The sequence below is a fragment of the Grus americana genome, chromosome 8 (genome assembly GCF_028858705.1).
Source record: "Grus americana isolate bGruAme1 chromosome 8, bGruAme1.mat, whole genome shotgun sequence".
Classification (NCBI taxonomy): domain Eukaryota; kingdom Metazoa; phylum Chordata; class Aves; order Gruiformes; family Gruidae; genus Grus; species Grus americana.
The window spans coordinates 6,940,879-6,966,071 of record NC_072859.1 but is presented as its reverse complement, the minus strand read 5'-3'; the positions used below and the strand labels follow the sequence as shown (position 1 = coordinate 6,966,071).

Below are 25,193 nucleotides of genomic sequence, written 5' to 3'. Positions count from 1 at the left end.
AGTTTTGCAGTGGTGAAGATGGCATATGGCCATGCAACGGTCCAGTTCCTAGAGAGGGTCATGAGGAATTTGCTATGCGTCCTTTGGGCACAGAGTCAGCTCCTGTGTTGCGGCGCAGACGTTGCTCCGTACCCGTTAGGAGCACGGCCTGCGTCTGGCGGTCGCTGGAGACCGATCTGTCTCTGAAGCCACCGTGCCCTGCCACGTTACCAGTCAAAGGCTCATTAGATGCCTGGGAGCTGCACAAAATGCTCAGCTGGTGCCTCCCTGGCACGATCCACCCATCCCGTGGGTTTTACACTGGGACGCTGTTTCTTCCCTTTATATAACCCGCCTGAGCACGGATTCCTACACCAGTGATCAGATGACAGCAGGAGGGAGACAAAGGGGTTGCAAACCGTTTCAAAGCCTCCTTTTTCTGCAAGAAACAGGAGGCTCGTAGCCGCAGGCAGAGTGAAGCAGCAGAGACACCTCCAGCAGAGGCTCTTTTCCAGCCGGAATTGTCCCTCTGTCACCTACCTCCCTTTTAATATCCCTGCTTGTCCCTTTGTTGGTGCTAAAGCTTCAACAGCCTGTGAGGAGATGTCACACTTCATCTGAGAAGGAATGACAGACCCCAAGACCCCACAGCCCCGTAACACTGACACGGAGCAACCTGATTTAGGGTGTAGGAGATGCCTGTTCCGCCCATGACTCCCTCCTCCCTTTATAGCTCACCTTTCTGCTCCTTATAGCCCACCCTTGGCAGTGTTAGCAGGCAGGAACCAGCAGCGGCCACTATTGCCTTGCTGAGATTTCTGCATCAGAGACTCAAACCTGATGAGGAATTGCTCCGCGCAGCAGCTGCAAGGTGTCTGTCCTACGGAGGCTGAGCATCCAGGCTTTCTTGGTGTGCAACCACCGGCAGGTGAGCCTGAGAACCAGTGCTTGAAAGCCCGTGCTCCGAATTGCATTTGGGAGCTCTGAGTCTTCCTCCAAAGGAAGACCTGGACCAGAGCAGGGCTCTCACGCGTGCATCGTGGTGGGGATCACAGGACCATCCGTTTGGAGTTGATGTGGGTGAGGAATCAGGGGGAGGGTAAGCGTTAGCTGCTTCTCCAGTGGCAGAAGACCGACCTGGAGGCTGTCAGCAGAAGCCCATGTTGCAGGGTGCTTCCCAGTCTCCCCCAGGCATTGCCCATTGGCACAACTGGGAATGAACGGGGCCCAGGGCATGGGCGCTTTGCCATACCTACCTGCGTAGGTACCGCAGGCTTCCAGGGAAGAGGAGCGCACGGGGTAGAGCCGTAGGGCACGGACATTTCTCAGTTGCAGCACAAACCACATTTTCCATTTTTCACTCCTGTAGGAAACTTCCTTCAGAAGAAAACATTAGAGCACGTTGCCGGCTTTGCAGAATGTGGAAAACAAGCGGGAGGGATGGGAGCAGCAGGGAGGAGCGGGCAGACCAGAGGAAAACCTCACCCCAGGCAGAACGGTGCAAGGGCTGGGGAGCAACTCTCTGCATGCTGTTTATACCAGCGTCATCTTTGTGGTCCTGGAAACAAGCACCGGATCCTGGAAACACTGCTGGAAGAGAGGCTGTACCAGGAATTTTGAACATAAGGCAGCCCTGAAGAGGCAATAAATATGTTTGCATGCACATCCGCGTGCCAACCTTCTCACCTCTCCCCACTATGACACCCAGACGTGGTATCCGACCTCTGGGATATATCCTACCCCATTACCAGAGGCCCAACCTGAGTCCTGTCCAACATGTCATTCCCAAAGTTCACCCTCCTGTCGATCTTATTTCCCTCTCTGATCCTCCTGCCCTGCCCAGGGTGGCTCATGTCTGAGGGTCCAGGGCAAAAGACAGCAGTCAGGAGGGCATGGGAATCACGAAGCCGATAGCACTGATTTATAGCTCATGCTACGGTGGATTTGAGTTCAAGGGTGTGGATGGAAGGGCAGTTTAATGAAGTGCAATGGAACGGGCAGCATGAGATACTGAAGCTGGAAAAAATACCAGCCTACTACTAAATAATTTCCTTTTGACTAGGCATGTCCTGCGGTCTCTAAATCCTTCTTCCAAAGGCTTTAATAAATCCCCCACTTTCCCCATCCCCACCAAACCAGACACTCTGGTGCGGAAGGTGGGTCCATCCCCTCTCTCTCCCCCCGTGTCCTCCACAGTCCACAGCAAATAGGTGGGAGCTGGTCCCAAGGTCATCCTGGTGGGTCCCGCACGCCGTTAGCCAAGGAGGAGCAGGGAGCAGCATCCCAGGAAGGTCACTGCAGCAAGGCACGGGGACGGAGATGGGGAGAGCTGCTCGGCCAGCTTCTGACTTGCTCCGCAAGAGAACTGGGACGGAGATGAGAAGCCGGTGCAACGAAGGTGCAGCAGATACCATACGCACCTTGCTTCCAGTTCCCAGAGGCAAACGGTCTGGCAGACACCGATGGAATCCCCCTCTGCCAATCAGTTTCTCCCGATCCTGCTTAGCCCATAAATTAGACTCGATGTCATAGCTGCGGACAGCAGTTTCCAGGCCAATGGGGCAGAGCCGACATCCTTATTCCGACTTCTCCTTGTGCCTGTGTCGGGAGGAAAGAAACGTGAGTGGCTCCTTTCCCCCCAGGCACTGAACGGGAAGGTTGTGCAATGCCATGGGATGGCCGTGGCCTCAGCGATGCCCTGTAAAAGCCTGAGCAAACCCGAGCAGGCAGCCGGGGCGCTACCGGCAGCAGGCAGGGCTCAATGCAGGCAGCACTGCTCCTGCTGCTCGCTCCTTGCCGTTGCCTTGCTTTACGCCTTGGATTTGAACAGATTTCAAAGCTCTTGGCACCACCTCTGAAAAGCCACAAAAACCCGGCCCTGGAAAAGGGCTGCGGCTAGAAAACAGATGCTATATCACTCCTCTTTGCTGGAGGACGGCTGGGAAGAGGAGACCCAGGAAATGAGGGTGTATTTCATGTTGACTTTGCTATTTGGTGTGATGCCAGAGTATTTGGCAGTGGGGGAGGAAGGGAATATTATCTTTGCTGCAAAGAAAACAGAGCTGCTCTGCCACGGAAATCTCCCCTGAGATTTAAAAACTGATGGGATGGTTGCTTTCGATGCTCTGGACCAGCGTGGCGTGCCCTGCCGCAAAGTCGCTGCCCAGCTGTAGGTCCGGCTCAAGTCACCGGCAGTGGTGGGAATTACCAATACCCCAGGGCCATGCTGCAGCTAACACCTTCCTGAAGGTGTTTTCCCTCCCATAACCCTGACGTAAAGCTGGGTGTGTGTCCCCTTGCCCACTCCCTGCCTGCCCTTTCCCATCCTCCTGGCATAAAAGGCTGAGCTCGAGCCCAGCCAGCCCCTGCCTCACGGACACGGGAGGGACCCTCGTCCTACTGCTACATCCACCTGTATCCCTAACCTGAGCCTGAGCTGGGGAGGGAATGAAACCCTCTTTTCTTTGCACTTGGACAAACCCAGTCCATTTCCTACCACTGCAGCTCTCGCAACATCCGATACAAAATTCAGCTCCCAAGCTGTTAGTTTGGCTGATGTTTTCTGCAGTGAGCTGTATAGTACAATATCATATAGGATATCCTATATATTGTGCCTGCATCCTATTTCTCACTCAAGCCTGAGGATGAGTGTGCAGGTGCCCGGGAGGACCAGTTTGCCCAGTGAATACCATAACCAGCCCAGGAGCAACCAGCACCTGCCCTGTCCCTGGCTCTGCACCCGTGGGTGAAGAGAGCAGTGAATTTGCTTGATGAACCTCTATCCTGCCTACGCTCAAGCCCCCCAAGAAGACTGTACCTGTCCTTCACCCGTCTGACCCCAGCCATCCTCCCAGCTCTGCTTTCCAACCTGTCCTCGCTGGCGGGGCCCTGGCTGCTCTTCTGCTACCTTGCGGGGATCGTGTCCGTGGGTGCTGTAAGGGTGAAAGCTTCAGGCTTTGAAACTTTCAGGGTTCCTCCTCTGGTTGCGTGCAGAGCCAGGAATCGATGGTGGTGCTAGTTATCCATGCAAGGTGTGTACTTTTCAGGCCAGATACTGTGTGTCCTGATATAATTCAGTAGAGTCAATGAGAAGGGCAGGATGCTGAGAAACAAAGCACAGGAGAAAAGGACTGCAAAGTAATTTCAAGAAATAACCCCCATTTATCTATAACACAGCCCTCGCCGGTGCTCCCTGCCCCATCCCTGTGGAGGGAAGATCCCGCACGGCTGAGCTGGTCCCGCTCGCCCAGCGATGCCCTCGCCCCTCGGGAGCTATAATTCATGGTGTTTCCCACAGACAGCTGCAGCTCGGTCCCTGCCCAGCTCCGGCAGCCGGTGCGGGAGAGCTGCCACGGGACGTCCCGAGCTGCTCCGTGCCTCCAGGCCCCGGCTTTCCTCACCCTATGCAAACAGTTTGTGCAAGAAGCCCTGGGCTCAGCCTCTCCCCAGGGTGGAGCACCACCAGCACGCACAGGGACACGGTGCCCTCGCCAGCCTCTCCCAGCCACCCCCCAAAGATTGGCACAATTTCGCCTGCCGTCCTCCGGGCTGTCTGCAGTCCAAGCTCTGTTCCTGCAGTTTACCCAACGGCTGCACGCAGTGCCTGCAGGATCTGGCTCGCCTGCTCTTCATTTGCAGCCTAGGGCACCAGTTTGCAGCAGTCGCTGTTTTCTCCCCAGCCATTTGGGGCCCCTGGAGCCAGGAGGATGTTTGGCCCATCCTCCCTTCAGCCAATGCTCCATCACGACACCCAAAATGACCAGGAGAGTGTGACACTCCTCTGGAGGTGGCTGCAAAACGTTCGGACGTCAGGACAATCACGTTTTGCTGGCAGCAATTTCCCCGCCGCATGGTTGCCTGACTCCTGCTTTTCACCCTTTGCAACAAGGCCGCTACCCTCAGGCTCTCAATTTGTTTCTTTCCCACAAGAATTTGGTTGCATCAAGCCACTACGCACCTTTCTGGGCCAAGGCTTCAGCAAAGCATCGCTGCCATCGACTCGGCCACGCTTCTGCAAGTCTGGGGAAGAGCGGCCATCCGTAAGGCGGCCTCTGGCTCCCATCGGGCATTGCATCCGTGCAGGCAACATGGGACATGTTATCCTGCCTGCCCTGCCTGTCCCGGGTCCAAACACCCATCCCTTACATCAGGGATGGACATGGGATCACGGACATCCCCAATACCTCTGCGCTTTTAAGCGCACCTTGGCAAGCTCGTCATAAGGTGCTGCCTCATTAACATGCCAGAAAAGACCAAAATGTGTTTAATTATTGTTTTGCGCCCAGTAATTGGGCGGCTGCTAAGCCCAAGGGACCTGCAAAAAAGCCCTGATGCACGGAGGAGGCGCAGGGAGCGGCAGCTCAAGTCACAGAACCACAGAATCATTTAGCTGGGAAAAGACCTTTAAGATCATCGAGTCCAATCGTAAAGTCCTTCAGTTAAATCCCCTGTAACCCCGTGTGTTTCATCTCTGCACCTACCCCAGCTGCTTCCCGGGGGGGGTGGGAGGGCAGCAGGCTGGAGCCCAACCGGCAGCCGCTGTGGGTCACCCCCAGCACCCCAGCACCCCAGGATTTACACCAGCCCAGCCTCCCGCGCTGCAAACACAGCGGCTGCTGCAAGCACGGCCAGGGGCGAGGGAAAACAGCAACGCAAGCGGGGCCGGGGCAGGGGGGGGAACCCAAACCACAACCCTCCGAACAGGCAGGAAAGCCTGAAAAGATCTGGTTGGACCAGGGGAGGACGAAGCCTGGCTTTCCTTGCTCTGCCTCCTCCTTTCTCCTTTGTCCCACCCCCAAAAAACCCGCTGAGCTGCCAGCGATTAAAAACAAGGCTTCTCTGAGCAGCAATGAAATCTTATCTTTTTTTTTTGGGGGGGGGGGGGAGGAGGGGGGCAGGCTGCGTTCCTGGGAAAAGATGGGGGCTGCCTCCAAGCCCTGACCCACGCCTCCCCTCCGGCCCTGAATTAAAACCCCAGCGGCTCCAGAGGAAGACAGGGAAAAGGAAAACACGCTATGCCCCGCAACTCCACCACCTCCTGCCCCTCGCATCTCCGCGGCGGAGGCCCTGGCCTGTTGGCAACGCGCGGATTGGCCGGGGAGGGGGGGGAGTTGGGGAAAAAGGAGCCCAGTTTGGTGTTACTGGGCAGACTTGGAGATTTTGGGGGGGATGGAGGGAGGGGGACACATACACACGCGCCTGCGTCGGGAGGGGAGAATGCACAGGGCTTGTTTTGTGATGCTGGATTCCAGTTCGCCTCCGCCGGCGCGCTGGGACACAGCCTCAGCTGCTTTCTGTCTCACGCTGCTATTTGGGAGACGGCAATGGGGGGGGGGACGGGGGTCCTCTGGCTCTGGGATGGTGCTGGGCTACTCGGTGCCGGGCTGAATGTCCCCATTGTGCTGCCGGGGAGGGAGCAGGAAGAGCTGCCATCGCCCCTCCGCACGCCTGGGCATCTCCCCCGCACCCTGCCAGGGCAGGGGGACCCCAGGGAAGGGGCTGGTCCCCCAAGGGAATATCAGGGGGGGGAAAGGGGAAATAGGAGGGGGAAAAGGAGGGGAAGAAAAAAAAAAAAGAACAGGGTTTGGAAGTAGAAAATGTCACCATGCAGAAAGGGGATTGAAAAGGAAGGGAAAAAACACAGCCAACCCTTTTGTTTGCTGCGCTTAGGCATTAAACATGGCGTTTTTCTCGGGGAACAGTAAAAAAAATGCCCCGCCACTGCCCCAAAATGCTAATTTCATCCCAAAAGCTGGGTTTGCACAGGTGGCTGGTCCTGTGCAGGGCTAATAAACCCATGCCAGCGGGGAACACCTCAGGACGTTTCCCCTGGGTGCTCGTGGCCCCCATGGCCGGTCCCTGAAGCCACCCCCGTGCTTCACCAGTGGGGCTCTCCCCATTTCCCAGCCCCCCAAACCGCCCCCCCCCGCCTGCAGGATGGGTGCTGGGCACCCTGGGCACCTACACCCATCCCGGCCATGTGCGCCCACCCAAAGAGCCTGGGTTCACCTGGATGACATCTCCTCCATCACCAGCATGGGCTGAGAAACTCCAAAGCTGCTCAGCGCTCCCACGCAGCTTGACAGCACAAAATTAAACTTGAAAGCAGGAAACAACAACTTAAATGGCAGCAGGAGAAGATTTCTTTTTTTTTTTTTCCCCCCTTCCTTAAAATGCGTGAAAGCCAATTGATTTCTCTATGCCGGAGCCCAAGTAAAAAAGTAAAATCCTTGCCCAGCTCCCAGCGTGCCAGATGCCCGCTCCATCCTCCTGCTCGCGGGGCTGGGGTACCTCCGGACAAAGTCTGCACTGAAGGAAGGGTGCAGGTGTCAAGGCTTGGTGTATGAAACCAAGGGGGACTTTTGCCCCCAGGGGTTACCTTAACAATCTTAGAAAAAACAAAAGATATTTTGGAGTAACGTTTTGAAGGGCATCTACATGGCTTCTGGTGCCACGTCAAGGGGTAACACGGGCCAGTAGGACACTCGGGTTGGCCTTCAAGTGACGAGTTGTGGGGCTGGCACCCGTTCAGCTTTTTATATTTCTTGATTTTGCTTGCTCGTTAGTGTGCAAACCTGAAAGTCCGTCACTCCGCCCTGAGCAAAGGGGATAGAATATGGCTGGCACCATGGAAGCAAGCAGGACTTGCTCCCTGCAAACAACAGGGCAACCCATCCTGGTTCCGCTTTCCTGGCACTTATGATGTGACTTTTGCATTAATTAACGGTCTTTGACATCGGCAGTACCAGACACTCGTCATTAGAGTATCACCTGCAGTTACAGCGCTGGTGGGGAACACCGCACGTGAAACAACATGCCCGCTTTTCCAGAGCCCAGCACATCACATAGACAAGCACATAGAGGACAACTTCCACCTGGGGCCCGCCACATCCCCCCAAAGGGGCAGCTCACCCTCCAAGGACTTTGCTTACCCACACTACCCTCATAAACACTCAGGGCCGCTGCAGGTCCGCCTTGGCCACCCGGCAGAGTGAGGCACCTTCCCAGTGGCCATCAGAGAGAACATGGGGTAGGTGACAGCAGCTCAGAGGCCAGCCTAGAAGATGCAGCCCTGGGCACCGCTGAAAGCCAAGCAAAGCCCAAGACAAAAGCATTTGGAGAGCCGTGCTCATTAGAGAAAAGGGTGAGGTGTTTTTCACTTCTGAGATGTGAGTTTCTATTCACAGTTCCTCATTAGGACTCAAAACGACCTGTGGACCTATCCCAACTTTTGGTTGGCAGTATCTGTGCTCCTATCAGCTTGCAATTGTCCCCTGGGCAGGTCACACGAGGGGAAAAAAATGAAAAGCAAAAAAAAAAGCCCATGCAATTATAAACCAGGTCCGTCCTTGTGTTCAGCCTCAGCTCGGTGGACACTCTCCTAGGGTGATCCAAGACACTGACCTGGGCCTTCTGCCCTCTTCCCATTCATTCTACAGTCTGGCCAAAGCCAATACCAAGGGATTTTAATTAAAACCTCTTTCCAACCACAGTGATGGGCATTTTGTCTGTTAATTGCAGGACAGCCTCATAGCAAAACGAATGACTGTCCAGTTGGCCAGTGTATCCTTTTCAAGCCAAGAGTTGGGAACATTAGCACCAAGCAGAGGGACAGTCTTTCAGAGTAAGGACACATAAAAAACAAGACATGAATGGTCGTCATCATCATCAGGAGGCAAAAATGAGAAGGACATTTTCTTCTGCTGGGTAGGGGGTGGAAACCAGGCTCAGAGCCTGTCTCTGCCATGCTGAAAAACCAAGATGGGAGAAGGACAGCCATGTCTGGCCCTCACACCTATTTCACCCTTGGAGCAACCGGGACGGTGGATTTGCTTAGTACTTGCTCCACTCTAACTTTTTCTGAGGAAAAGATGATCAGAGTTGTACCCACTGTTTCACTGGAGGACTTGGTGGCTCTCGCCCTGAAGTTTTTTAAGTCAATGGAGAGGCTTTGTCTTGAGTCCCCTAGGAGTACATCTGCCTTTTGGATGGCAGCGTTCAGGGAGCAAGTGGCTCACAGGCACTGTAAAATCAGTGGATAGTCTAAGCCCTTCTCTGTCATCTCCAGAAAATGTGAAGTCCTGTCTTATGTTGTTGCTCCTCAAGCTCAAAGACCTTGTGTTTTATACTGCTGAGCCTCATATCGTTGTCATTGCTCCTGTCTTCCAGGTCATCCAATTCTCTTTTAAAAACACCTATAACCTCCACTATACCACTGACACCCCCCAGCTCTGCCTCATCCACACATGTCAGCGTTGCTCTTCTACTTTTTTTGGGTCATTCACAGAAATATGAAACAAGAAAGGCCAGGGGAGCTCCAGGCCTTTCACTTCCCCTTGCAACACCAGCCATGGCCAGCTGATGTGTACTGAGGCCAGACCTACCTTCATCCCAACTCTCCAACCACATACAGATCATTTCGTTCTTCAAAATCCATTGTAGACTTTGCAGCCTTCTCTAAAAGATAACAATTTGGCTTCTCCGGTGCAGTCCAACCATCTGCACCAAGGACAGGCATCCTCTGCAACAAAGAACAGGCTTTGGCGGGGATGTCAGAGATGAAAGGAAACCTTTCAGCTACGGCATTTCCCTCTCTGAAAACAACCCGAGGCACGCACGTGGTAGACTTGGGCTGCGTTTGTTGACGCAGCACCCAGCTCCTACAGTGTGGAGCAGCGCACAGAAATCCCGCACCACCCTCGCCGGGAAAGAACATAACATCGCTCACCGTAACAGCCCACCTGGGCTGGACACCACCCAGCTGCCAAACCTACTTCCCTTGAGCCATCCTCTCATTAGGCTGATTATAATTACCTGCCAACCTAATTGCACCCTTTCCTTAAGGAGAAGCAAGCTCAGAGATGCTGCTCCTACAGAGCGTCAGAGATTTGGCAGCGTGCTGGGAAGCTACTGGTAATTAGAGAGATATTTTTATAACCTATACTGAGTGCCTGACATCAAGGGAGTGGATCTAGGCATGCAAAAAGCTGTGGTGTGTATCCAAAGCGTGCTGCTCATGCCCCTCACGATTAAACACCACCATTAGCACAATTCACTTGGCAGACAGGAAAAACCCAGCTTCTGCCTTCATGGTCTGCAAGGGCTTTGGCTTCAAACGTGACATGGTTTCAAGGGTGTCCTGGTGGGTTTGCTCGCTCAGAGTTTAAGCCTGGCCTTGCCTGTAGGGGGTAGCACAGAAAAATGATGCGTCCTTTAGTGACGGCACAGAAAAATTCACCTCGAAGATAAAAAGACCCCTCCCTCTCCATTTCTAAGCACGGCATATGCTTCAGGAAGCCATATCTTTGTCTTTCTGCCCTAAAATCATCACCAGCTTTCCCCTGGAAAACAATACGAGTGTATTTGTAATTGAAGGATGTTGACCCGAAGATGAAAGCAAGCTGGTAAGGAAAGTTTTCCACTTTCAAATGCTACAGCTTTGCTCTTTGGAAACTTGCTCTATTTCATGTTTTCCTTTCCAGCCAATTCACATTTTTGTTTCAATCTTTACAGCCCCAGCTAGGCACTTCTGTGCGGAGCTGTTGTTAGTGTGTCATGGATAGCAACACATACCTAAGGGAAGGAGTCAACATTTGCTGGAAACAAGCCTGGCTGAACTCCTTTTCCCCCCTCCCTAATCCAAATGGCCCCCAGCTTTGGAAAAGTTAGCCTCCAACTCTGAACTCGCTTGGCCCCAACTTCTATAAATAGTCGGAACAAAACCTCCCGGGCCAAATGCCCTGAGTGTTTAGAAAGCTTTGATCCCGTGCTGCTTTTCGAGAGCTTAAGCCTTTTTAAACTTGTGCGGCTTGAGCCCATACTGTGGCTCAAAGCGGGGGCCAGGGAGAGCTGACCGGCGGGCTGGGAAGCAGGAGGGTGTCGAGCCCTGCGTGCACCCCGAGTGCGGACCCTCCTCGTCTCTGCCGTGACAAACCAGCATCAGTGCAAGACCAGAGGATGGGGGTGTTGAATCAGAGCCACGATACCTGCCTTGGGTGCACGGACCTCCCCGAGGAGAGCTGTCCCTCGGCTGGAGCCGGCAAGCAAACGCTCCTCCTCGCTCCCGGCCGTCGTGTTTGCTTTCTGTCCCGGTTTTCCTGCGGGTTGCGGGCGCCTTGCTTCCCCCTCCCTCTGGGTGTGCCTGGCTCTTGTGCCTTGGCACCGCTCGCCTTGGCCAGAGACGGAAGTGGAAAGACACAAACATTGGGGGAAGAAAAAAAAATAATATCAAAACAAAACAGAAAAAGGGCTGCTCTTGCAGTATTTCCAACCCATCAAGCCTGGAGTGGGAATCCTATGAGAAAGCCGGCTCTCACAAAACCCCAGGTCAAGAGGTTTGGATAAGTGGCCCCAGGGTTTGCATCCCTGGCCCTGCCAAGATCTCAATGGTTTCGGAGGAACGCAGCTCAGCTCTGCCAGCCGCCAGCACTTGCAGGGGTGCTCAGCACCCACAAACCGGCAGCTGGAGCAAGCACCTGGGCACGCTGCTCCTCAAGCCTCCCCTGCCCAAGGCCAGTGCGGCTGCACGGGGAGGCAGCCCCACATACCTCCCCAGCCTTCACCGACCCCAGCACTCGCACAGCTCCAGCCACCAGCAGCTTCTTCCATCCGGGCACAAGAAAGGGACCCTGAAGGCCACCCCACCCCGGCTTTCCAGGCTCAACGCTGCAGCAGGCAGCGGCTGCCTTTCCTACCTCCGCACTTCCAATGGGTTTTTATGTATGCAGCTCAGAGCCCCCGCCCCAGATCCCAGCCAGGAACACAGCTTTCTGCTCAGGTGGCTTTTTCCCTGCCAAAGCTCGTCCTTCCGGGAGCAGAAGTCGGCAACGCCATTGCACGCAGCGGCACGAGCAGCTCGGGATAACTCACCGGCAGCGCCTTGGAGGAGATGGGACCTGGCCGCCCACCATGGCTGGGTTTCAAACCCCAGCAGCGAGCGTTTGCTCCCTGCCTTCTCACCTTGCCCCGCAGCAGGCTGGCAGTGGTGAAATCGTGGCTCTGTGGAAATTCAGGGGAGCTAGCATGAGCTTGGGCTGGCGCGTCTCTGGGGAGCCGGCTTAGCTAATACTGAGTTGGGAAAGGGCTGAGGTCAGCCCATCACCCTCTGTCACTGGCAGGCATCTAGAATGGGGGCAAGAAAGCCTGGAAATTACTCCTTAGGGGAAGTTATAAATAAAGCAGCCCAGCTTTAAAGGGAGCAGTGAAACCCCACGCACAGAGCCCACTGCAGAGAGAGGACCAGCGTTCAACCCCCTCCTTGCCCCAGTGCATCCCGTGGTGCATCAGACAGGACATGGTCCCACGCCCTGGGACTGCGCCTTCTGGGGTAGCCGGGTCACAGCAAAACCCTTACAGGGGACACCCAGCCCGACCGGTGTCCACACAGTGTCCAGCCTGGAGTCACTTCTGGAGCACACATCCTCGGCTCTCCGAGGCCATGGGGCTTGCCACCTGAGCCCTGCCAGGGAGCTTTAGCCCCCTTTTTCCTGCTTGCTCCTCACCAATGCCGTGGGGGCAACCCTCACCCAACTGCAAAAACAGCTGCAGTGCCCAGAAACCCCCCTGGGTGGGCTCCCATCACCTCCCCGCATCCCAGGCTGCGGCACCCCGGATGGGGTGGCTGCTCCCCAGGAAGCACACGGGGGGGAATGGGTTGACCCGCGGGGGGTTTGGCAGCACGCTGCCTTGAAGGCGAGGGCTGGCTTGGGGCTTTGTTTTATGTCCTGTTTATCCTGCCGAGAGAAACAGAGGAGTTCAGTGTGCAGGAATCTCGTGCCCTCGCCCCGCTCCCCCGCCGCATGAAAGCTGCTGAGCAAACAGGAGAAAAATCAAAGGCGATTGCACCCCGCTGGCAGCCCGCTGGGTTTCCGCACCGCCGGCCCCACTGCCAACTTTTACATAAGCCGCCGGCTTGGCCCGGCGCTGCGCTTGGGGCTTTTTTCTTGTAAACCAAGCAGCTGCCCCAGCGGAGCCTCTCCGGGACCCTGCGGCTGTGCTACCCCCTCCACTCGTCGGGGAAGACCCCTCTCCTGCCTCCTTGCCAGCCTGTTTGGGGTTCCCCCCCCTGACAAATAAATGCAAGACCTGGGCAGCCCCTTGATACAGCACCATGCTACATTCAGCTGGTCGTTGGCATGGCGGGACACGGGTGGTGGGTGACAGCCAAGCTGGGCTGCCATGAGCTGCCATTGTCCCGCCGCATCCCATCCTCTTCAATACTCAGCACTGGGGCACGTTACCTTCTCCTGCTGGAAAGGAGAGATGCTTCGCCCCAAATCTGAGCTCCGTAACATCAGACCTCATTTCTCTCTGCTTCGCACCCTGGGGCAGTCACAAGAGGTTTGGCACCGGTGGCACGAGTGTGCATCCTCTCCACCAAGCACAGCCTGAAGCACCATGGCAAACCGTCCCTGCTTTCCGTAAAGGCATCTTGATCCCATCATCTCTGGCGGTCAAGCAGTCCCCAGGCGTACGGGCGTCCACAAACACATGCCCTGCGTGGGTTATGAGGACTCATTTCCTCATCTCTCCTAGGCACGACCTCTCAGCAGAACAGGAATGAAAACCCTGCAGACATAAAAACAACCAGGAAAGAATATTAAATCCTCTAAGTACATGCCCCTCACCACCAGGCACGGCCTCACCTTCCCCTCCAACTAAAGGTTATTCTCTGGTTTGGCAAGGTGACAGCTGCCAATGGAGGACAAGGAAGAACAATGTCACCCCACCCTCTCTTTTCATCCCTACCCCTTATTTGCTCTCTTGGCATGCCTTTCACCATGGGAAAAGGAAGAAAGAGAAGCTTCACGCTTTGACATGTCACTGGGAGCCAGTGCATGAGCAGAGGCGGCTCTCGAGGGCCCCGTGCCCCCCCTCCCCATCCAACCACACCAGTCCTCCCACGCTGTGGGGTACCCCAGGAGGAGCTCCCCAGACCACAGCTTTAGCAGCTCCATCCAGCACCGCACAGACCTACCAGCCATCAGTCTTCAGCAACACACCATCATCCTCTACCATGCAAAAATATTCTTACTTCCTACTTTTTTTTTTACTCTGTTTAATAATTTCTGATTAAAAACAATTAAAAAAAAAAAGGATTAAAATGCCAGTTTCCCAGGTTTCACCATCACACAAACCTCTATGCTAACAGCCCCGTTTACCTGCACGCTCCCTGAGCCCGGAGTAGGGAACTCCTCCCTTTCCAGCATGCACAGCATAGGGATTAGAGCAAATTAACTCATACTTGGAGCTGCGGCAGGATCAGGCAAATCCTGGCTCGGCTATCTCTCTTTAGACTACATCTTGCAAACAGAAGGGCTGGAAACAATTCTGCTTTAATTGCTTTTTAAAATGCAGCCAGCAGATGGTTTGGTAACTCAAATTCATGACTCCTTCCACAGCTCTGGGCTGCTGGCTTAGAAACCAAACCCAAAAATGACCTAGGTAGCGAGGGACCCATCCTGCCTGCTTTACCAAAGTGCCCTCCATAACGACCAAGACAGAACTGCCCGGGAGGGACATCTCAACACCGCCAGGCCGTCAGCTGCCTTTGCTGCCTGTCCTGTCTGCAATCCCCAGCCACCAGCAGAAAGATGTCTCCATTTCTGGCTCTTGGTCTTGGATCAAAATCTAGCCAAATGGCACTTGGGCAGCCCAGGGCTCGCAAGGACATTAAGCAGGCAGGTCTCCAGTCCCAAGTGGTATTTTTGGTTGGAGGGACTCTAGGCAACAGGCTGGCTGCTCCTGAAGAGCACTCGCTCAGCACAAGACAGCCAGAAATAAGGGACAATTTGCAAATGCATCACAGCCTGTGGTGTCAGGGCTGCTGTGCTCAGAAATACTATGTTAAGCCTGGAGAGTCCAGAAGCACATAACATGGTCTGCAGCTTCAGCAGAGAGCATGGCATGTTCCCCCGTGCCCTGGAAAGACCATGTCCTGCCCACACATCCCTTTGTCACCTGGTCCTTGGGGGCTATTCCCATGGAGCCATGCCCAAGAGCATCCTAGCTGCTCCTGAAAGGCTCATAGGTTAGGCAAGCAGAGTCCTTTTCTTTCCGGCTCTCCCCTGACCTGCTGTGTGACTTCCCGCTAGTCCCTTCACCCCTCCTTCTCCATGGCAGTCACATCCTTGCTGGGCCAGCATCCGCAATGTCCCCATGCCCATTAAACTGGGAATGGGGACCAACAGGGCTACACGCTGCCTGCAGACCTGCGCATCACAGCAGGGTTTTAATGCATCCAGGCTGACGCTCCTGACCCGAGTGGTTTATTCTTCACCTGTAATCCCCACCTCTCCACCAACACCTACGTGCTCAGCATCCCACGGTACCCAGCCGCAGAGCTCTGCCCCAGAACCAGCCACATCACAGCACAGAGGAATTAAGGCCATCCCGAGAACCTCGCAAACTTCTTGTGAAGCAGGCTTGTTTTTCTGTTACAAAGTAATTTGAAATTCTTGGAAGGCAATCAGGAAAGTACAAAGTATTCCAGCTCAGGACAGCCTGGGACTCATTCCTTAGAGGCACAATGGTTGTTTACTCAATCCCTCATACATTAATATCTAAAAATTCATGAGTTCAACTGTAAACAAGTACTGGCTTTACAGTGTTGTCTATTTAACAATAGTGGTTCCAGCCTGAATGCTGATTTTGTTGTTATCTTTCTTCTAATCTTGCTATCGGAGGGTCAAGATCTTGCAAAATTATGGGAAATATTTCAAGCCCATTTATTTCTGGTTTTGAAACGCATCCCTCTGAAACCCAAGGCCAAAGAAGGACTATTTCAAATCAACATCGAAGAGTACAGGCAGGGAGAAGAGCTGTTTGTGCCAGCACTGTCCTTTGGCTCCAGAACAAATAAAGAAAAAAGCCGGCCACAGATGCATTTGTGCTGGAAATCTGTAGAAGATTCCTAACAATTGGGAGGGAAGGTCCCCAGGGCAGTCTCCTAAGGGGACACAAAATAAGCCAAACCCAACCTGTTTCCAAGACAAAGCACAATCGGTGTCTGGAAGCACTTGTACCAGTGGGTTGCCTGTGGTGAGCAGAGGTCTCACCCACATTCATCAGCCCAAGGACTCTAAATCCAACAGTCCAGGACTCTTCCCAACACTTCATCTGAGGAAAGCCCCTGAAACTGCATCCCAACAGCAAGCTGGTGAGCCCAGCTCCCTCTCCCAGAAGGAGCCATGGGGGATGAGGGTGGGGAGCCTGCAGAATGGACATGGTCCAGAGCTCATTGGAGCTCACCTGCCCTTCCACCTTTGCTGACTGGCACTGCCACAGGCCTTTCTCATGTCAGGTCGGTGCAGCCTCGAACTCTCCAGCTGGTCCCACTTACAGACTTCTTTCTCTTTGGGGTCTGATGCTTGCTAGAGGGAGCGAGCTGAGACCGTGGCTGCGGGCTCCTGGAGATTCACCAGGACATTCACAGCTAGGCTGGCAGCATTTCCTGGATCCTTTGCAGTCCTACATAAACATACTGCTGTTTCAGGCATTATCATGCCAGGGAACATGGTTTTAGCTCAGCTTTCTCATCTCTCCTCCTGAGCAACAGCTACTTGTTTAAGTACCTAAACAAGAGGAGATCCATCCCTCTTGCTCGCAGAGTCAGAGCAGATCAGCCAGCTCCACCTCGATGCTTTCTCACACTCATGTGGAGCTCAAACACCTCCACAGGAGCCCTTGCTCCAAGTGAGGAGAGACGAGTCAGAGAGTACTTTCACGGGTGAGTAGGGCTATGTGTGAAACCCCAGTTGCTTCTTCTGGGGACAGAGCCTTAGGCCATGAAGCAGCAGACCCCATACTAATCTCAAGGAAGCGGTGCAAGAGGAGGAGGGAGCTTCCTTGAGCAGGAGGTTCATGTATCTTTATCTTTGCTGCTGTCAAAGGGCAATAGCTGAGATAGCAGTGTCTTGGAAAGCTTCCATGCAGGCTGTCTCCTGAGGACATCAACAAGTCTGGAAAATCACCTTCACTCTCTTGATAAAGGTTTCAGTGAACAAATGAACTCCAAGGCAGGTTCCCAGGGAGCAATAACCTCCACTGGCTAGAAATACATCAGCTTACATTTGAGTCAAGCCTTTGGCTTGCTCGAGCCAAAGGTACCGTCTGGAGATGCACAAGCCTGCTCTCCTGTTGGGGTTAACCACTGTTTCAGCTGTAACTTCTGCCCTGCAGAAACCAGCCAGATAGGAGGGGTTTATGGGGTGGTCATCCAAGTGCTGTCAAATCACTATCCAAGGGCAAGAGCTCTTAGACAAGCCCAGATTTCAACCAGTGAAGAAACTGGAGAGGAAACACTCCACAATTCAATCACTCTCCCTTCCTATCCCATGAAGTACAGCAGGACACGCCATCTGAGAAAGGCCATGAGCCTTTGATCTTTACTGCTGTCTCTTCGGACAGAGACCTCCACCAGGGAAAAGTTGCTACCACATCAAAACCAGCAGTACTACAGCAATGCAAGAGGAAGCATCCGGCTCCCTGTTCACTCCAGCAAGCAGCTACTTCCATGGGCACCATGGGAACGTCCTCTTTGGGGCATTTAGCTCTATGTTTGCACACAAATATTCTCACTGGAAGAGCTTGAGCAAAGCCCGTCTCCAAACACCGGCCCCCATCCACCTCACTAAGGAGGACACAATCTGCACCGAACCCAGCTGGGATCATGCTGATGCCACTCAGGATAACAAATATCCTCTTCTGATGGAAAAAAAGAAATCCAGTAGACTGCCTCAGGCCATGCCTCAGGCCATGGTGAGAAAGGCTCCTTCTGCTCCCCGCATGGGCTGGGGGTACCACCCTGCAGACTGCGGGCAGGGTGGGAGCTCCTCCCCGACCGCCTGCGGTGACCGCAGCGGAGCACTAAGCCAAACTGCTTTTATGGCTTTGCCTGCCCCGATCCCTGGCTCTCGCCCATCCTGCCGGTCGGCCAGTCCACCCAAGAAGGCAGCTCTGTGTTTGTCTTGGATGACCTCCTGCCAGACCAGCGCTTTCCATAGCGCGGCTCTTCTGCACAGCCGGAGAGCGGATTTCCTGCCGTTTGATCTAAATTTGCCTGTCGTTTCACCGAACGCCTCCTGATTTCCTTCATCAGCCCCAATCTTTCCATCAGGGAGGCAGCCGGTGGAGAGGCCTGGTAGTCACAGAACGATCACTACTGGTCCATGCCTCCTCTGGCCCTGGAGCTGGAGGGGTGGAGAGGACCTTCCCTCCCTTCGCAGGTGGATCAAGCGTGGACATGCAGTGCCCTCTGCCGATCCAGCCACCGAGGGCGATGCAGGAAGGAGCAGCACGCAGCGCTCGCCGGCTTTGCAAACTGCTGAGCCTCCAGCCTCCCCGCCAGCTCTCTGCAGGCAAAGCAGAGACAGGACCTCGCTCTCTGCTGATAAACCCCCATTAATCACAGCTCTCAGAGGAGCTGTTTGAGAAGTCAAGCTGGTAAAAGAGGCCCAGTCGGTCCTATCAGCCAACTCCACACCCGCAGGTTCTAACTACCTAAAGAAACCAGGACATCTTCAGTACCCTCCGCTGTCCTACCCACCAGGCTTGAGCAACGCTCTCTTTCCCCATCCAACGGGGAGCGGGACTGCCTGCCAAGATGGGCAGAGCATGAAGGGACAAGGAGCCAACATGGGGGACATGGTAACGTTCCCTTTCCCCTTGACCAGAGGCCCCCTTTCCCCAAGAGAAATGTGCTGCTTTATCTTGAAATAGTGGAGGGAAGCAGCTGCGCGGGGAGGACAGGCTGGTGGTCCAAACTGTCCCGGGGAGCAGAAGAGCCTTACCAGGAACTGTAGGGATCAGGTATGAAATGGAGACATCGCCTGTACCAGGACCTCTGTGAGTTACTGCTCTTGCTACAGAAGCCTTCCTAGGAAGACAAAGATAGATGTTAATTAATCAAAGGCCCAGAAGGATCCCTTGCAGTGTTCCTGCTCGCAGGAATGTAGGTGAGGTTCGCTGTAGCCCAGCATCATTAGCTGCAAGCCTGCTACTAGCGGACTTAGCAGCTGCGAGGAGTTTTACGTGTGCGAGTGCCTCTGCCGAGCTCTTTGAACCAGCCTGGGGAACTGCAGAGCAAGGGCAGTTTCCTACTCCAGACTTGGGCAGAAAGAGCATCCCAACTGGTGTGGCTGGAGTTGGCAGAGCCCTACTGAGGCCCTGCAGGTGTGATGGACCTGGGCTGCTGCAGCGCAGAGGAAGCTGAGAGCTTGGCACGCACAGCCCCCAGACCACCCTGGATCCCCACCACTGCACTTGGAGCAAACCCGGAGTTGCTCCTGAGCAGCACCCAGCTATGGGGCCAGCAGGACACCCACGGCCCAGGGCGGCTTACACTGGAAGAAACCACTTTGTTTTTCTTTTCCTTCACCCTGTCAAACCCTCTCTAATTCATTTGAGGGTGAACCTCAAGTGAGGTTTAAAGGCCACAATGCAGGCAGCGAAGTCCACTCCTAGTTAACGAGATTCACTTTAAGAGATAAGGCCTATTGGCATCTGGAGACCGATAGAGGTTTATAACGCTGGCAGCAATCAGAGCCCCGGCAGGTTTACGTGGCACAGGCAACGTCCAGCTAGATAGTCCTCTCCTGGTCCTCGACTGAAATCGGCTCCTTCCCCTGACTGCACAGACTGCATATTCCTTATCTCTGCTGCAGGGGAAGGTCACCACTGACATGCAATGCATTCAAGTTTCGCTTGCTTTCCCCTCTCTATTAATTTTTCCAGGACTTCCGGATGATCAGAACACAAAGCAAGTGGAGAAGGATCTGGCTCAGTTTTGCACTTGATTTCAAAGCAAGGTTTCCTTCCTCCTCATTTCTATCCACGGCTTTTCTAGCACTGCCAGCCCCCATCTCTGGGTACCCGCACTCCCGCTCTGCCATCGTTCCCCGCTTGTTACGTACCACACTTACCATCCTCTTGGACAAAGAAGACCTCTGCGCCTCTGCACTGTGCCTCGGCCTCCTTGGTGCTCCTCCAGCTGAGACAAGCATCGGGGCTAAGGGCTAATGGGAAAACTCACGTCTGTCCTGTAAATCAAAGCATCATTTCAGAGGGGAGGAGCACAAGAAACCACACACAGCAGCAACTCAGTGCCTCTCTCAGGACCTCTCATTCAGTCTGATCTCTCTCTCATGAGCACCATTTGCTACGTTTCATGGATGTATCAGCCCAGGACACTCCTCCAGCCCCCAAAATGCAGGCACTGCCACAGCGGAGCCTGGTCATTAACAGATGACAACAATGCCATGCTTTAGGTAAATGCAAAAAGAAAACAGGACCGCACAAATTCTCCTAAGAGCAAGAAATTAGGCTCGGACCATGCAGGCCTGATGCCTTCTGGCATAAAGACTTAATTTTTTTAAGGAGCATCCCAAAAACAGCGCCTTCCAAGGTACCTGCATCCTTTAGCAGGGAGCTGGGGATGCAGCTGAGGGCTGGTGGCAGAGGCACCACAAGGACCCATCCCTGTTTCTATGACCCGCATATCCTTTTGCCAAACCCCACCGAGAGCGCACAGCCGGTATCTCTGTGTTACACCTAATCAGGAGATACCTGGCCGGGACAACCGCCACCCCTCTGCGCACAGTATCTTGTTATCTCACATCCACTGTAAAGTGCTGGCAGGAGAAACGCTGAATCAGGAGCGCTCAGCTGGAAGAAAATAATTTGTTTTTTAGCACCGGTGTGGCCCTGTGCCAGTTTGAAGCATTTCTGCTTGGGGAGCAGAGGATGGCCCCACCAAGTGCGGTTCAGCGCCCTGCTCCCCGGGGAATAGCTTGGTCCCAAACCAAGACGACCGGGCAATGGGGAGGCCAAGGGGACCCACAGTAAACCTTTGACAACTCAAAATTATTTCTTAGCATCTTCTGGCCTGTCACTCGTAAGCCTGCGATGAGGTGCCTTGGCTGCTGGTGTTACTTGCAGTGGGAGCACGCAGGACATGCCAGCCCTGATGCCAGCCCTGGTTTCTGTGCCACTGATGCAGTCACCAGCACGTTGTTAGCCTGGGGGAGTCAGCAAACCCCACGGCCACTCCTCGGGGTCCTGCCCCAAGCAGGCAAACAGTTCCTGTTTCCCTGAGCTCAGCAGCCCTGCCTGATAAAGGATGGGACGGAGCTGTGCCGAGAAAAGGAGACGAGAACGCTGTCACCGCTGGCTCTCCTCCCATCAGATAGAGAGTGCACGGCCGCACAAAGTCCCCGACGTACGGCCCTGGGATGGCCCCGGGACACGGCCAAGCCAGGCAGCGACGGCAGCAGGGAGCAGCCTGGCTTTCCATCCCGCTGGGGCTCTGCAGGACACAGGAGTGGTTCCTGCACATGGGGAGGAGATGTGGCTATCTGAGCCCCCCAGCCTGCTGCACCCTGAAAACACCCGCTGGCACTGGGCTGAGGTGGGGAGAGGAGGTATGACACCCCGCTGAAGCTCATGTCCCGGTCACGCCAAGCCTTTACCAGGCTCCATCGTGGCAGCAGCTTCACCCCACCCACTGCTAAAAACGACAGCCAACCAGCTCCACAGCGTCTCCAGTATCCATTCACAGGCGCGGTCCCTGCCTCAGTTTCCCCAGCTGTCAAAATCAAACTGCCCCCCCCCAAGGCCTGGCAAGAGCCAGCCTGGGCTATTTTACATCTTGGGGCTACTCCAACTGTGACCAGCCCGGTGTGGGCAGCCCCACAGCAGCCTCTGCCAGGCGGGACGGGAGAGCACCCAGGCACTTGCCTCTCCTGCCTGGGTGGCCACAGGGAGCCGAGCCAGCCCAGGGCCAAGGAGCATCTGCATCTCTACCAGGCACCCAACGCTGCTTGAAACTCTCCGGCTTCTGCAAAAGGAGCCGGACCCACTGCCGAGGGGGTCACTTTGTCCCCTGTCCCCAAGCTGTCAGCGCAGCAAGCATCTGCCTGCACCCCTGCCTGCCTGCACCCCTGCCTGCCTGCGGCTCTCGCGGGGCGACATTGCCATCTGCTGCCTGCTGCTCGGCAGGACACGCCAGCCTGCCTCTGCCACCCAGCCCTGGCCCTCCTCCATCCCTGCGCGCAGGGCACCATCCCTGCGGGGACCCCCCAGCACCCAGGGGGTGACGGGTGTTGGGGCAGCACCCACCCCACCATCTCCGCACCGAGCCACCTTTCACGGATCCCTCACGGCTCCAGCCCGGCAGCAAAGAGGGTAAGGGAGCCATGCCTCCGTCCCACCAAGCGCCTCCATGTCTACCCTACTTGAGGACTGTGTACGTGGTTGGTAAGCTCGTTTGCGGCTAACGAACATGCAACCGCCTGGCAGCACAGGGACAGCAGCGTCCCAACCCAGGGCCACGTCCCCTGCCAAAAGCCCGGCTTTGCAAGCCCCAGCCTCGCCACGTGCTCTATCGGAGGATTCATCAAAAATCTGCCAGCACATTTTAGGAGAAGGGTAAGCTACTCCCTCAAGCACCCTGGCGTATTCAAAACCAGCAGCTGAGGTTTTTTTACCCTTAAAAGCAAAAATATAACATCTTTGAAGCCAAGTGATAGCAGTGTCAGCACTCCTGGCTCCCTGCGGGTACCGAACCTGCCAGCAGCTCCAGCCTGAGGCGGCTGCACAGCCGTCAGCGAGGAGATGTGACCCTAGAGCCTGCTTGTTTGCAATAAATGACTTGCAAAATAGCTTAGAAATTGATCTGGACAAAACCTGCTGCCTTTGGGTCAAATCGGTGCCCCGAACTGCCGCAGAGCAAGACCCCGGCATCGAGCGCTGCCCTCGGCTCTGCTGGCGACTCACCTGCTGAGCAAGAACACGCACCTCCAGCTCCTTCTGCCTTCGGTTCTTCATCTGGAAACACAAAGATAGTATTTTTTAACTCACAGCCACACCAAGAGACATTCGCTTATTTTAAACTTTGAAGCACCTACATATTGTTTCTACAGCTTAAGATAGAAGATGCCATCAAAGGGAGGAGAAGAGCAGTAATTATCTGCAGTTCAGAAGTTTAACCTTTAGAGAAGGAACTGGGTTTCCAGCTACACTTGTTACATGCTTTTAAGCTGTTCTTTTCCAAGAGGCCGGGCAGTTTATAATTGAGATCACCCACCTGAGACAGGAGGTTTCCAGAAGCAGGCCTGGGTTTATAGGTCACCAACACGGACTAAGGCTGACAGTTGCCCTGATCTTTGAGAGGCATGGTAACACATTGCTGGAGGTCACTGCAGGAAAAAAAAACAAAGGAGAAATGTGGATTCCCCTTCCCGGTTGCTTACACGATGGTGGGGACTATCCCCGAAGCCTGGCTGAAAGTCAACAGGAGGCATCACACGATGTGACCTCTGCAGGGGTCCAAGATGAGTTCTTGCACGAACTTACAAGCACAGGCACACTTCTGTAGGAAACAGCGTGCGGCATTATTTCTTGCCTGAACTGGCGGAGAAAGCTGTAATGTGAATGAATGCGATTCCTCGTTATCAATTCCAGAGCAAAATCACCTTCCCCTCCTATCGGGCCTGGCACTGAGATTTGCTGTGCTGTTGCTAAATCCTGCAGTATTATTTCCTATGTTTTCCACCCACACAGACCGCCCAGTAGCTGCCCCCAGATTCCAGTCTTCCCAGTTGCTGGCACCCAGACGTGCCACAGCCCCCGTGCAGTTGTGGCACGGACCCCCAGCAGCTGGCCTTGGACATCCCCAAAAACCCAGGACATCGGTGCCAGAAGAGCTCAGGAGAGCTCCTCCAGCTGCCCCATCCTGATGGCCCACGGGGCTGGGGGTCCCCTGAGACAAACCCAGGGTGTCCCCTTCTCTGGGGCTGTAATTTGGGTTCCCGTCTGCCTCTGACGGCTCCTGCAATGGGCCTGGGAGCAGCTTGGGCAGGGTGTTATTTGGGTTCCTCACCACAATTGCTCCTCCACGGGCGTGCAATGCGGTGTTTATCCCATAACCTAACACTGGTAAACGGGGAAAATACCGAGCGGATCTCAGATCAATCCAGGGACTGCAAGGATAAAGGGAGGACTTCACAAAGAAAAATTTAAAAAAAAAAAATAAAATGCACTTACCTGTGCACTGTAGATTTTGTGACATCTTTTTCTCCTTAAATCACCATTTTCTCACTCAGGTCGTATGACTTCGTGCTCTCCTAGTATATGGCATCTCATATGGCTTTTTCTTGGCTGCATCTTCAGCACAGAGCTCTGCTGAAGTGAGAAACCAGCCCGGGAGAACACGTTACTCACAGACCCGAGCAGGGAGCACAGTTTGTTGTATTTTTTTCCCTGACAACATTTATCCCCTATTTCAAGGGTCTGAAGGGGAGAGCGATATTCATCAAAATTACCTTTTTCTTCTGCAATATTTCTTTTTTCTTTCAGGTTGGTCATAGCAGCATCCCTGCCCTGGGCAGGAAAAGAGCTGTGCGTAGGGAGGGACCCCTCCAGGTACCCCAAAACACGCAGGGTGGCTGGAGGGGGACCAGCAATGCCAGGATCACCACAGCACCGCACCAGCCTAGCACTACTTTTGGCAACCCGTGTTAGAGAAGAAGCTCCAGCCCCCGTCCCTGCACTCTTTGTAGCTTGCAAACAGGCCTCAGCCGGCCCCAGTGATGATGCTCGTCTCGCTGTAACGAGCTGAACCTGCCTCCAACCTCTGTCGATCTCTTCCCATGACTTTCTCTTGCCCTCTGGTTTTTAAACCATCCCCAGCTTGCCTTCAGTGAGAGCTTCCCCACGGGTTCAGGTCCTACCACTATTCCCCAACCCAGGCTAAACCCCTCTGCTTTGCAGAGATGCCGCCAAGACCCGGCGAATGCCTTTTGCTGACAGAGCGCGGTTTGCTCCAGCGCAGCAGGAGGCTACGTGAGAAGAAGCATGGGAATAAAACTATTGGGAGGAGGAGGATTTCAGACTACCGGGAGCAGGGATGCTAGCGTATGGAGAATACCGTTTGGGAAGCCAGTTTGTTTATATCGCATCCCTGCAATAAATAATGGGTTTGGCCCCTAGGAGAGGAACAGTGCCCTGCTGAAGCAGCCTGCTCAGGGGTGCTCGCCTACAGCATCCCTCAGCGGCGACCTCGTGGCCCAGTTGGCTCCGACTCCAGAGAAACGGCTTTGCGTGTCTCTGGTTTCCTGTGGGCACCGCAACATTAATTCCTTTGAGTTATTGGATCTAGAGCCACCTCCGAGACACACGCTCTCGTTTACTGCATGCGAGTTGTCCAAGAGAGGAAAGCC

General features: G+C 54.5%; 2 protein-coding genes across 16 annotated transcripts in view; one reads left to right on the top strand and one right to left on the bottom strand.

Moving 5' to 3' along the window:
• Positions 1 to 1,481, top strand: part of LOC129209706 (uncharacterized) — a 29,479-nt gene extending 27,998 nt beyond the window's left edge. For 4 of the 5 annotated variants that reach the window (XR_008578166.1, XR_008578162.1, XR_008578160.1 and 1 more), the window contains 2 exons: positions 735 to 907; positions 1,349 to 1,474. Coding sequence is in view for 1 of the 5 variants with exons in the window: in XM_054834515.1 (XP_054690490.1) it covers positions 735 to 792 (58 nt within the window). In the remaining 4 variants the exon portion in view is untranslated. Of the gene's footprint in view, positions 1 to 734; positions 908 to 1,348 lie in introns of all 5 variants that reach the window. The other variant, XR_008578163.1, reaches the window with a different exon arrangement.
• Positions 779 to 25,193, bottom strand: part of LOC129209705 (zinc finger protein 3 homolog) — a 44,411-nt gene continuing 19,996 nt past the window's right edge. For 10 of the 11 annotated variants that reach the window (XR_008578148.1, XR_008578156.1, XR_008578152.1 and 7 more), the window contains 10 exons: positions 24,019 to 24,156; positions 23,060 to 23,171; positions 22,750 to 22,800; positions 20,542 to 20,640; positions 19,899 to 20,015; positions 18,768 to 18,853; positions 13,218 to 13,545; positions 10,965 to 11,976; positions 9,363 to 10,157; positions 1,784 to 4,081 (listed from right to left, as the gene is read on the bottom strand). The gene's annotated coding sequence lies outside the window, so the exon portion shown is untranslated. Of the gene's footprint in view, positions 1,124 to 1,235; positions 1,357 to 1,464; positions 4,082 to 9,362; positions 10,158 to 10,964; positions 11,977 to 13,217; positions 13,546 to 18,767; positions 18,854 to 19,898; positions 20,016 to 20,541; positions 20,641 to 22,749; positions 22,801 to 23,059; positions 23,172 to 24,018; positions 24,157 to 25,193 lie in introns of those variants that run through there. The other variant, XR_008578157.1, reaches the window with a different exon arrangement.